Raw genomic sequence first — 13750 nt, 5'->3', positions numbered from 1 at the left:
GGATGCCAAAAGGTCAGTCTGTCTGTCCCACCCATTGCCCCATGTCCCTGTGTGCATGCACATGCTTACGCAGAATCTGGGTTCTGTGTCTCCTGAGCTGAGAAACTTAATTCACGAGTGTGTAGTTACTGCAGACTGCATACATCTGCAGCTGTGAATGGTCAGTTGAGAGGAACATAAGCTCTTTCACAGAGCAAGTCGACTTGCTTTTATTAGTTGCCTTACGTTTCTTCTATGGAAAATAGTGCTCCTAGTTTAGGTAAGAGCATTCCACAGCTTGTGGAATAGGAAAATGACAGCATTAATTCCTGCAGTTTTCAACAAAAAATGAAGAGACAAAGATGTAGAAGTAACTCAACATCTAAACTTGCTGTGAGCCTCAAACTATTATGCCAAACTGTAAGATGACGTTAACACAGCTGTATTTAAAATATATGCATTTGTAGTCTTTTCTTTGGGAATATGTCAGTGTATAGTGAGTCAATGAAAAAGTTACTGTAATTCTGCTGGATTTCTGGTGATTTTTTCTCCCTTCCTTTCTGTAGCAATGTAATTGTTTCATTCGTTAAAACAATGGATCTGGGGCTATTTTTTTCCCCATTTATTACTTATGCTGCAGTTTAATGGGTCAAATTTCACAGGAGAAACCTCTAGTAATTGCATCTCTTGTACTGTTGCTAGTGATGAATTCCTGACAACACTACTGAAACAATTCTGCAAAGGTGTTCCTTCTCTGTTCTGATAATGCATTGGTTCAGTTACTGTCTGTTACTTTATTTCAAACTTTTGTTTCCACTGGTGGGATAATGGAACTAGGATATTAATTGGCTCCAGGCGCTGTAGTTTATACCTCAGCCAGATGGGCTTTCCTAATTCCTCTGTTACCTTCTTTCTAACTGATTACACTCAAGAACTTTTCAGATAACTATCGGTTATCAGATGCTCAGTTACGGGGCACTAATGAATGTGAATTCTGAGATCCTTTTGCTGCATGTCCCGTTCTTTGTGTAATAAAGACGCATTAATTCTTCATGTTACAGTGATAACATGTTATAACGTTATTCAGTAGGCAGTTTATTGAATTTCTTCTCATCCTCCAACAACATAAATTAAACCTCATGTGGCTAAATACCAAAATAAAATTGGCTAAAAAATAAGATAAAATTAACTTCAATATATCAGTATAGATTCACAGATTCACAGATTCACAGATTTCTCTAGGTTGGAAGAGACCTCAAGATCATCGAGTCCAACCTCCGACCTAACACTAAGTACTCCACTAAACCATATCCCTAAGCTCTACATCTAAACGTCTTTTAAAGACCTCCAGGGATGGTGACTCCACCACCTCCCTGGGCAGCCCGTTCCAATGCTTAATAACCCTTTCGGTAAAGAAGTACTTCCTAACATCCAACCTAAAACTCCCCTGTCGCAACTTTAGCCCATTCCCCCTCGTCCTGTCACTAGGCACGTGGGAGAATAGACCAACCCCCACCTCTCTACAGCCTCCTTTCAGGTAACTGTAGAGAGCGATGAGGTCGCCCCTGAGCCTCCTCTTCTCCAGGCTGAACAAGCCCAGCTCCCTCAGCCGCTCCTCGTAAGACTTGTTCTCCAGACCCCTCACCAGCTTGGTCGCCCTTCTCTGGACTCGCTCGAGCACGTCCATGTCCTTCCTGTAGCGAGGGGCCCAAAACTGAACACAGTACTCGAGGTGCGGCCTCACCAGAGCCGAGTACAGGGGCACAATCACTTCCCTCGACCTGCTGGCCACACTGCTTCTTATACAGGCCAGGATGCCGTTGGCCTTCTTGGCCACCTGAGCACACTGCTGGCTCATATTCAGCCGACTATCCACCAATACTCCCAGGTCCTTCTCGGCCAGGCAGCTTTCCAGCCACTCATCTCCCAGCCTGTAGCTCTGCTTGGGGTTGTTGCAGCCCAGGTGCAGGACCCGGCACTTGGCCTTGTTGAACTTCATGCAGTTGACCTCAGCCCATCGCTCCAGCCTATCCAGATCCTCCTGCAGAGCCTTCCTGCCCTCGAGCAGATCGACACACGCACTTAGCTTGGTGTCATCTGCAAACTTACTGAGGGTGCACTGGACGCCCTCATCCAGATCATCAATAAAGATATTAAAGAGGACCGGCCCCAGTACCGAGCCCTGGGGGACTCCACTTAGTATAGCAACTCAGTATAGCAACTTGATAAATTGTTGTTCAAGTTTAAAAACAGTGCAGGGTTTGGTGTCAAGCATAAGAAAGGAGGGGAAAAAAACAAGTTGAGGTAGTGAGGAATAGTTATTGTAACAGATTAAAAAGTTGTCTCTTTTTATTCTGACATATGGATAAATACCTCTTATTTTAGTCCCTGGTAGTCCTTTTCACTTGGAAATAGAAATTAGAATGAGTGGGAAGTCTTGAAGGTTTTCAGCTGAAGAATTCCTATTTATACGCTGTCCTGTTTGAAAAAGTTCATATACGGATGTTTAACACTTGAATTCCAGAGAAAGTAATCGGTACTTTGTTTTGGAAGGTGACCTCATTTCTCATCTAGAAAGAATAATGTCTGTGCTGTTGATATGGAAAGTGAATTTAGTTTCAAAATGTGTAGCTTTCATTAAATATCTTGATGAATTATTTAGCTTCATAGTGATGCTTACGTAGCATCTGTAAGTAATTATCTTTGATCCATGACACATGAGGTGGCACTCAGCATTCTTGGATCTTGATCTGGGCTGGCCAGACAGAGGGGTAAACCACCAAGATACATGTTTCATTTCTTAGCCCTGTGATAACTATTGTTAACTGTAGTGCTGAATGACTTTGTCTTCCTCCAGTAGAATTTTTGTTGCTGTAGTGTTTGGGGAAGGTGTCTGCAGAGAACTCACAAGGACCATGTAGTTTTCACTTGACCTTTTCAAGGAGAAAAGCAAAGGTGCTGAATTCTGTAATGAAAGTAGTTTAAGAATCTTGAAAGGCAGGAAATAATCAAAAACAAAATGTGAAAAGTTGTAAAGCTTTGCGTAATAGTTTTGTGAACACTTCTTTTTATTGTACTTGAGTTGTGCGTTCATGAAGTATGTGGGATTTTTAAAGAGATTTTCTTTTCAACCTAACTGTTACGTCAAGGTTTAAAAGGTTTAATCCACTAATGTTTTTTTTTTTTAGTCCAGGATGACAACTGTCTTTTCTAAAGGGTTACATATAAAGAAAGGAATCTTTTCTGTTATATTGAAAAAAAAAAGTATAGAAATCCACCTTTGTTTAATCTTTTTACCTCTTATTCTTTATATTCCTTAATATTACAGGCTTTACAAGATGTTTACTTGAGAGCACTGTGGATCATGTTCCTGTAAACTTTAGTGTAAAGAGACATAGCTGTTAGTTGGAGAACAGAAGAGAATGAATGTATGAGCTGGTATTACTGTGATCTATACACTTCTTGGTAACAGAATTGCATTAAAAACTATCCAATGAAATTTTAGATTAAATGTATATAGGACAGAAATAATGTACTTAATTAATTTACACAGGGACTTGAGCATTAGTGCTGTCTTGTTTATACTCATCTTTGCACTAGGGTTGACTGTATGTCTGCAGAAAAAAAAGATTTAAATTTTTAAATGATTTCACTCGTCCTCTGAAGTATGTATTTCTGCTGTGAAAATATCATTTTACTTGCATAAATGGGGCAGAGGCAGCTGATTTCAATGTGAAGTTAAAAAATACTAGTCCTACCACAAACTGGGCATCTAAAAGCAATTGGTATTTCCATCCTCATGATTGAGGTCTGATTATCAGCTGCCTTTAGGTGCACACACATTGTACACAGTAGCTATAGGAGCTGAATAAGAAAACATCAGACAGAAATGCATAGCCCATATCCTTCTCCCACTGGCTTTTCTTCTTCCTGCTTCCTCGGCAGCCTTTGGAAGCCTTAAAACAAGCATACAAACAACTTCCTACAGCTAACTATAAATGGCTGGAAATACAAACTCGTTTTCTTAATGTTAACAATGAATCAGACTGGTTAGAGCCATGGATTTACTGTACAGGCATCGGATGCAAAATGATTCTGTGGGGCTCTGATCTTAGACCACATTATTGAACCAGTGCCACCAACATGCTTTTGCTACAGAATATTTTGTACTGGCTGGGGTTGTCATTCCTGCACCGTCTCCGACGCTGTCGTCTGTTTAGTGACCACCAACATATTCTGCCTCGCCCTGAAGAGGCAAGGCAAAAAAATGACACTTTGAGGCTAAATCCAATACTGTCTTCCCAAATGTATGTTATATAAATATTAAAATCAATGAAAATTAAAAATTGTCACAAATTCAAGCATATAGTTGAACTGAAACAGATTAAGTTTCTAAAGACTTTAATTGGAGTAAGTGAAGTTCCTGTTCACAACAGATTTCTGTTTTGTGAAGCTTTTATTCAGTTGACACACCTGTAACTAAGGCATTTCTATTTTGCAATGTCTTGCTTTGCTTGAAAAGAATCTGGTCTTTAGAAATTCGAAACTTGCCCTTTAGACTTCAGGTGTCACAAAGTAACTCAAGCTAACTCAGACCTTGTAAACATACCTTCTCCAGTTTAAGCCTTTCCTGGTCAATGTTTCTTTATTTTATCACTTGTCTGGTAAAGTGCTTGCCAAAATACTTCTTGCTGCTGTGTTCACAGTTGCTGACAGAGTTCTAGCACCTGATGTGAGTTACAAAAATCTTGCAGAACTTAACTGTTTTTTTGTTGTTGTTGTTTGTGGTTTTTTTTGTTTTGTTTGTTTTTATTCTTTTTTGGTCCATACCCATTTACTTAAAGCTTTGCATGTTCTTTCACCCAGTCATTTTCAATTAATCGCACTGCGGTTTAATTGCAAAGTCATCTCAAGGCTTTGTAGTCACACAGTTGGATGTTGTAAAGCATTTATAGGTATGGAGGCAGGAAAGTATTTGATTCTCCTTTGACAGAATAGGGCTGGGCAGTAAGTTATGGGACTTCCATGCTTTTGAAGTGACATTTTCCCTCCACAACAATTTCACCAAAGCCTGCTGAAAAGATTTAGAAAGGGTTGTGAAGGAATAAGGTGGAGAGAAATAGCATCAAACTCAGGTGAGAGGTCAAGTCTTGTGGTAGCTTTAGTTGTCACTTGGTTTCATTTCTCTGAGCCACCTCGTTGGAAGCAATGTGCGTACCGCTGAGAGCAGCAGTGAACGGCTTCTCTGGGTGTTTCTTTCATAAGCTTTCAGTCTACACTTCTTTGGTATTGTGATGGTACTGTGCTGCAAGGAAGGGATGCTCACATTCTGAGACGTGACTCGAGACATTCATGGAGTTTGTTTGTATTCAGGGAGCACTGCATGTGGCAGACAGCATCCTAAAAACGTCAGTAGCATTAGCAGTGCGGGTAGGACTTTGGATCAAGCCTGAAGTGGGAGCTCGCTGCCCCCCAGCACTTGCTCTGTCAGGCCACCTTTGGTTATTATTCTTGTTGCTGCTGGAGGCTGCATGCTGTGGAAAGTTCTCTTTTGGTACTGCACTGTATTTGCTAGTGCATGGAAATATTTTTTTATTGACAGGAGAGCAAATAGCTCTGCTACATGAAGTTGTATTTTTCTCCGCTTCTTAAGGTGAGAATAAGTCCTCACCATTGTGACTACATTTGCCAAAATACCATCCTTCTAGTTCTCTGGTCTGTTTTGCAGTCCTGTAGGCAGCTGATCACCTGTAGATATTAAAATCTGTAGACCAAAAAAAACATGGCAACATAAACATATTTGGGGGTTGGAGTTAGATGATCTTTAAGGTCCCTTCCAACCCGAACCATTCTACAATTCTATAAGAACTGATTATATTTTGTGGTACCAGCTTGAAAAAAATGAGTGCTTTACTGCTGGCTCCTCTTTAAACAAAAAAAACCAAACCTTTCCTTTTGTAACACAAAAGGAATTATTTACCTTTTTTCCATCCTCCGTTCTAATTCTTACTTCACTTCTTGACTACTTTTCTTGGATGACCTTGGTAGGGGACTTATTTTTCTTTCTTAAGCATCACTATCTCTCACTTGATCATAGTGTTGGCATTTGCTTATCCATGTTCTCTCTCTTAAGTAGATCTAACTAACTGTGATTCATGTTACATAGAAGACAAAGATACTTTTATATTTACATTAGCTGTGTTATGAAAAGCTTGCTGACTGAGGTTTGTTGAATATTGGGTACTGTTCATATGAACGAGTCCAGTTTTTATTATAATTGACCTCTCACCCCTGTAATATCTCCAACCTTGTGTTCTTATTTTCAGCAGTGGAATTTGCAGCCTGGTGTGGTGAAGCTGGTCTCAGGTTTAGGAGATTTGCCTAAGACTTCCATAATTATCTATGTTAATCACATACTAATGTAATCTAAATGTAATGTAATCTAAAATCCTATGTTATCCGTAGTACAGCATAGAACACCTCTGGAACAAATGCAGTGGATAGTGGAAAATGGAAAAAATTAAATGCCCATATCTTGGCATATCCCTCACTGTTACTATTAAAATACAAATGTGATACTAATTCCGATGATATTTCACTGACAGGTGGCTTACAAAAAAGTTTATTTTTCCCCAGAATTTCCTCATAGTATTAAAAAATGTTTCTGCCATCTTTGTTTGGGATTCCATGTGAAAAAAATTATTCTGAAGTTGGTAGCCACTTAAAAACTTAAGAATAAAAAAATAATGCATTCACTTTTGCAGCTTTTAAATGTTACTGAAGTACTCACTGCTAAAATTTGTACAAGTGAAAAATCTCAACAAACTTCTGGTTTTTGTGTCAACGGTGTTGATATGCATTATATGTTAGTTATTGTTTTACTAAAAATTAAGTCTTGATGTGGTACAACAGGTTTGCAAACACGTTGTATGTAGGTAGCAACATATGAGATGCTGAGTTCCAATGTAAGGAAATGCAGAAAGAAGTACTTGTATCTCAACTCTAATGCTTTCTCATTTAATATATCACACGGAAAAATAATAATGTTTTCTTTTCTCCCCTCTCTGGCTTTCTGTAGTGGACCAGATCTATCATCTAGCATCTCCTGCTTCTCCTCCCAATTACATGTACAATCCTATAAAGACATTAAAGACCAACACTATTGGGACATTAAACATGCTGGGTAAGTGGAAATCTTTTTTTTCTTCTTACTTAACATTGTTACATTAATATAACCTGTACATCAGTATTAAGGGGAGGATGAAACACGAGTCAAACATGGTAAAAATTTGCTTCTTTGAGAAAACATATTTTTCCCCTCTTTGAAGACTTGTGCTTTTCCTTTAAATGTATCTACCAATGAATTCATGGTCTGAATTTTTGGGTAGACCTGTGTGGTGCCAGGAGTTGGACTCAATGATCTTTATGGGTCCCTTCCAACTCGGGATATTCTGTGATTCTATAAACCCTGACAACAAGCAAGCTCAGCTAACAAAGCAACAGAACTTCATGCCTGTAACTTGGCTATGGAGTAACACCTGTGCCATAATTACAGAAAGTGCAGTTAAGAGCATGGGATTTTTATAGTGAAGTTATGCCAGTTACTGCACTTCTCACCTTGGTGACTGCAGAACAATCCCACATTTGCCATGAGTGACTGGGCCTTTCCACCACAGCAAAGGTTGAAGTAGGTGGAACTGCACTTGGTCTGTAAACCCCAAACTTAAGAGCACTTCTCCCTCTTGTGCACTCACTCCTTGGCTAGCAAATACTGAAAGGACATTTAATATCTAGCTTCATACTAGATAATTGCAAGGCAAAATTTTCAGCTTTCTCTGTTGGTTTTGATGCTGGGAATGGGCCTGTAAAAAGAAGGCATCAAGCCTTTGCTACTTTTTCCTCCCATCTTTAGTCTATTTGGCACGTGTTGCAACTTGAAATGGCTGTCAGTGATCCTGAGCGAGAAAAAGACTGCTGGGCCCTAGCCCATCTCACATTTGATATGCTAGTGGGTACAATTAAGATAATTAAATGATTTAGGTGCTATGTGCTATTGGACAGTTGTATAACATAGCTGAAAGATACCTTTGATTGGCCATGCCAACTTGAAGGCCATAAGGGCATTGAAATGGAAGGCAGAGTAATCTGAATAGCTGGGTAAGATCACCCAGGCTCTTTAATGGAGCAGTAATTATTAAAAAATAAAAATAGAGGGAAACTGATAGTTTTTGTTCTATAACATGTTATTCTGTATAAGTTTCTTTATGTAGCCTAACTTTTGATTTCATTAATCATGGTACAGTATGTTATTTCTAGATTCCGATTTCATATTTGGAATGGTTTATGCTTCCTTGGCCTTTATTTAGGTGTGATATACTAAGTTCTTGGATCTTATCTTGGTGTAACATTTAGTTAACCAGAACTGAACGCATCACATGTGGATGTTTTACTGTTTCTCAGGTCTCCTAGCTTGAGATTGGAAGCTGCAGATGTGATTTACAGCTAGATTTATCTAGTGAGAGAAAGTGAATTCTCTTTAAAAACAATGCAAATTGGGATCACAATAAAGCAGTTAACATGACTGAAAGATTCCCGTACTTGCTCAAATTATGTTCTTCTTTCTCTGTTTCCCAAAATCTAGGATTAGCCAAACGTGTTGGAGCACGGCTGCTACTGGCCTCTACATCAGAGGTGTATGGAGGTAAGAAAGATTAAAAAATAAATAAAAAATCAGAGCTCTTGAGATACAAATACTGAAGGGTGCTTACAGATCTTTTGATGAATGATAGATATTTATCACTGTCTTAGCTTGAATTCTTTATCAGATTAAGTTATCAGTTTAAAATGTGGGCATGAGTACTTGCTTTAAATATCTCTAGTAAGAGCAGTGGAGGAAGGCTTGGACTGCTGTTTGCAATTTTCGTATGTCTTTGTTTATGGCTCTTTTTCAAAGGGGCTTGTAGGGGAATTTTTTAGTGTTGAACCCTAATTAAGATCCAGATGCCATAATAAAAACTTGTGAAGAAAGATCATTTGAGTAGCAAACCTGCATTTCTTTTCCCAGTGTACTTACAAATTGTATTCTTATGGTTCAGCAGTAGCCCTAGTGCAAAAGACAAGGGCATAAACTCCAATCTGAGAAAACAATGATTGTGCATGCATGCTCTTGCAGTGTTTCTTAAAATTTAATATTCAGCAATGGTATCATATCTCTTCTTCTTCCTCTTCCTATCACTAAGAAGTAAAGTAGTGAGAGAATTACGGATAGAACTGCTAGTTGGATGCAACAAAAATCTTTGATAATTTCTTGCACCATACAACAGACTATATGCCTAAAAGAGAAACTTCCTGCTGTTGTGAACTCCTGCTTAATGGCTAATAGCAGTGTTGCAAGGGTAATGGGAGATACACAAGCACAGGCACCTGCTCAACATTAGTAGTTGTGGCTTTAAAAAATAACCAAGCAAACAAAAAGTACTCATCTCTGTAACAAGATGCAAAGATGCAGTGCAGATTTTGGGGGGAAAAAGAGCAGAAGAACAAAGAACATACCTCAAGCTGTACACTTTTGGTGGAATAACTTCAGTCAAGAAGAATCAAAGCACACACCCAAGCAAGAGATCAGAACTGAAGAGAATCAGAACTGACCATCATTGTTTGAGTTTTCTTTTTGACAAAATGGCCTCCAGCACTTGAAAGTTCAGTAGTAATGCATGCAAACTTCAAACCCAGTAAAAAGGGTAAGTCAGTATAGATAGCAAAGTGGGGAAATGGAACAAAGTGAGTGTATTGTTTCAAATATATAGAGCCTACAGGCAGACACGCTGGGAGCCTCCCAGGGCACTCTTGTTTGGTTGTTTGTTTTTTTGTAATTGACTCCTACACTGGATCTAATTAGAGGATTGTCTAGCCTGATTGTGGCCAGTGATGACTAGTAAAAAAGTGCTTAGGATAAATCAGAAGAAACATAGCATGTACACTGTGATATATCACCCTACTCTTTCTTTAGGAAATGCAATATTTCTCCGTCTTGCCATTTTTTTTTTTCCTGTGTTTTCTCTTATTTTATAAAACTTGAAGTCGCTTTGCTTTATTTATTTGCAAATACAGTAAAAAATTCTCTCTGTATAACCTATAATGTTTTCATGGAATTCTTTAGGGTCTTATTTGTGCCTCTGAGGTGGGTAATCTTTGCACAGAAGAGTTAAATTTAACCCTCTGTTCTCATTCTTCTATCGGAAAGCACAGGGCTGTTGTTTGCTTATGCTTGGTTACCTTACTAGAGTCTTGCATGTTCTATAATTGTCATTTTTCATGGTTCTAGTGAATATGCTTTTAATGAGTTATGTTGAAACTTAATATTTTTTAATGTATAGTTCAGAGAGAATCTGTTACTATCTAACATCAGTGATCCACCAGAAGATTCATTATATATAATCACCTTTCTGATAGAAGATCATTTAAGGTTTTTTTTTCCTCCATAGATCCTGAAGTTCACCCTCAAAATGAGGATTACTGGGGCCATGTGAATCCAATAGGTCCAAGAGCCTGCTATGATGAAGGAAAGCGCGTTGCAGAGACCATGTGCTATGCATACATGAAGCAGGTATTAAATTTGTATCACATTTTGTGGATTTTCTGTAATAATGAAGACCACATGTATGGCAAAACTGCAGTATATATATTTAGGGGTAGGAGAGCAAAAGAAAATGTCTTGAGTAGGAATGTTCATCCTGTGGCTACAAAATCTGTTTTTTCTTTAATGCAGAAGTTTTATTGTTCCCATATTCTGTTATTTCAGATGAACAGTGTTCTTCAAGAAAATGTGCTTTAGTCTTCTTGATAGACTTATTATGTCTCTCAGTATAATAGTTTTTAGACAGATTAAACTAAGATGACCTTACTAATTTGGGAGCCAGATAAGAGTTGCTCTAAGTTGGTCTTGTGCTGAAATGCTTTGCTGAATAGGGCAGTTACTGATAAACGTGGGACGTTTAGTGAGCATAATTGAAATCAGAATATATGTGTAAAAATTAGGAAGTTCTTTAATGGGTACACATATAAGAGCAATATATTCTAAATTGCTTTAGAAATGCCTTAAAAATAGATAGGTATTAATATAGCCCTTAATGAAAGGTATGAATACTCAGTTATGTAAGACATTTTTTCAGCCAAATACAGTAACACGAGGATTAAAATGAAGTTTAAAATATATTTTTGAAATGACACATGGCAATTTCCCTAGGTTTCATAATCAACAAGTAGAAACTCCTAACTAACTAACTAACCCAGCATTGATTCTTTACATGCGTGTGAATCTTATTTAATTGCTATTCTACTGCTCTCTGGGAGACTATTCAATTAGAAAATGTGGCACATTAAAGAAAACCGTACCCCTGTTTCATGGTGTTTGCAGCTTTAATATACAAAGGTAAAAATCAATCAAACATAGTATATTCTTTAGAATTCTAAGCCTTTAATTAAGAAAATTCTAAGTGCTGTTTAAAAAAAAAAAACACACCTTGAAGACAGAATTAAACTTAAAAGCGAAGAATTTAAGAGTGGTATTTTAGTACAGAGGATGTAGCAATTTTCACTTAACTCTTCAGCCAGACAAAAGGAAATTCTGAAGGTTCATGTCTACTTTGTTCTCTTTTAAATCATTAAACATTTTAAAATATAAAATCAAAGTACAATGTGGTTGTACTGCTTGTGTTCAGAATGATGTCTTCTATATTTCACTGTAGAAAAACGTTCCTCATGGGCTTGGAAATGATGGATATAACAGTTTTTAACGAGAAATTCTTGTTCGGTAGGGTACTGAATTTTCTGCGAGTTTGTGGTACACATGTTCTTTTAGAAGGGCAAGACTGTAGGTCATTTATAAAACCAGGGGCCTTGCATCTTAAAGCCACAGGATTAGTAACGATACTATCCCAAAAGTTCTATTCAGGATTTACAAAGAGTTATAAGGGTTTGTAAAGTGGAACTGCGGTGCACACATACATGAATTGAAAACTCATGACATAAGTTCTCTATCCTGTGGGTAGCTCTGAGAGAGATACCATGTACTTTATTATAGATTAGGAGTCTGCCCGAACTTGTCACACCTGCTGAATATTCTGAAATACTTTTGAGTTTTTTCTTTTTTTTTAGATGATACACTGTTACCAGTAGTGGAAATATTATCCTTTGCTAGTGGAAAAGTCTGACTTCTACTATGAAAATGAGTATTCTGCTTTTTTGGGGGAGGGGTGTCAGGTAGGTGTGTCCTAGCACAAAACAATCATATATACAGGATTTCAGGATAAAATATGGATGGGGGAGAGGCCAGGGGGAAGCTTAAGCACATAATATTGCAGTGCAAATTTTGTGCTTTGTTCAGTTGTTGTCATTCAGTGTGCATGTAACTTTTTATAAAAATACGATTAGAATTATGGATCTGCCTAGAAGTTCAAAATTCATGAATGCTCCAACTCTGTGACTTAAATACTAGTCAGAATCTGACATTATCTGTATGGCAGTAATCTGGTACATTTGCTTAAACGTGTAAATACAAATTCGTACCACTTAAAATGCTTAGCATATTAAGGGTGTTTTGTGAACTAGATTTAATATCTCTTATACTATTCATATGGTAGGAAATTCTCCAGATCTGAAGCTATACTTCAGCTCACTGTGGAGTTGTGCGGGAAAATTTTAATCATCTGCCATTTGTTTCATCCTTTTTTTTTTTTTTGCATATTGACTGCAACTTTACAAGCTTCAGTGGCAGCAAGTGGACTTAGCTTACAAGATATGATGATAGTTTTCAAATTGCCTTAGAATAACTTAGAATTCCAATTAAGAATTCCGTCAAATGTCCTCCTCAGAGTATAGAGTGAACTGAGTCATGGTAACCAAATGTTAAGTATTACCTTATTTAAGTGGACAAGGGTTATGGTCTACTTTATAGAATACTCTAATCAGGACTGTGAAGGTTCAAGAAGAAAAAGGCAAACTAGAGGTAAAGTTTGTTTTAGTAATGTGAGAGGATAACGCACACAAACTGATGTTGAAATCAGTTAATTATGGAAGTGCATTGCAATTGCAACCCTAGGGTGATTTCCTGTTGTATATAGAGTTGCACTTTTTTCTCTAATCTTTAATTCACAAAATGAGTTGGTTTTAGTAATCATAAAAAGCCTTGATGTGAAATGCAGGGGTAATGAAAACTGTTGATTGAATTGCAACTGAAAAGGCAATCAATAGTGAATAACCATGTAGTTATTGAGTAATTAGATAGAAAACACGTAGCTATGTTGGAATAAAGCAGTTCTCTTTTAAATGTCTTCTGGGAGTTTATCCTACATTCTCTAATTATTGCTAGCTATTTTCTTTCCTTGATACTCATTATAGATTTTTTTTTAAGCATTCAGCATTTTTTTTATGTTGCCATATGAAGTTTGCTAGCAGTTTGCGTAAGAAAAAATGCAGAATTGATGATTTTGTGGAAGAATGGAGTTGGATTTACAGGAACTTGTGGCTCTGTCAGCATGAGGGCAGAAGAGAACCATAGAGCCATAGAATCATTAAGGTTGGAAAAGACCTTCAAGATCATCTGGTCCAACCATCACCCCACTACCAATGTCACCCCCTAAACAGTGTCCCTAAGCATCATGTCCAACCTTTCCTTGAACACAGAAGGGATGCCACCTCTCACCCAAGGGCTGAGGGGAAGGGAAAGAAGCACTCACACAACCACTGAAAATTGTCAAGAGTTCTTTATTGC

The 13750-nt window shown here is 37.8% G+C and overlaps 1 protein-coding gene across 2 annotated transcripts in view; it reads left to right on the top strand.

Annotated features, from left to right (window-relative positions):
• UXS1 (UDP-glucuronate decarboxylase 1) overlaps positions 1–13750 on the top strand; it is a 59047-nt gene that overhangs the window by 25569 nt on the left and 19728 nt on the right. For both annotated transcript variants that reach the window (XM_048077909.2, XM_013190235.3), the window contains exons 7-9: positions 7058–7162; positions 8621–8680; positions 10464–10585. In XM_048077909.2, the coding sequence (XP_047933866.1) occupies positions 7058–7162; positions 8621–8680; positions 10464–10585 (287 nt within the window). The remainder of the gene's footprint in view (positions 1–7057; positions 7163–8620; positions 8681–10463; positions 10586–13750) is intronic.

This window comes from Anser cygnoides, chromosome 1 (genome assembly GCF_040182565.1).
Source record: "Anser cygnoides isolate HZ-2024a breed goose chromosome 1, Taihu_goose_T2T_genome, whole genome shotgun sequence".
In the NCBI taxonomy this organism is placed as follows: domain Eukaryota; kingdom Metazoa; phylum Chordata; class Aves; order Anseriformes; family Anatidae; genus Anser; species Anser cygnoides.
The sequence above is the reverse complement of the archived record's forward strand: the minus strand, read 5'-3'. Positions and strand labels throughout refer to the sequence as shown.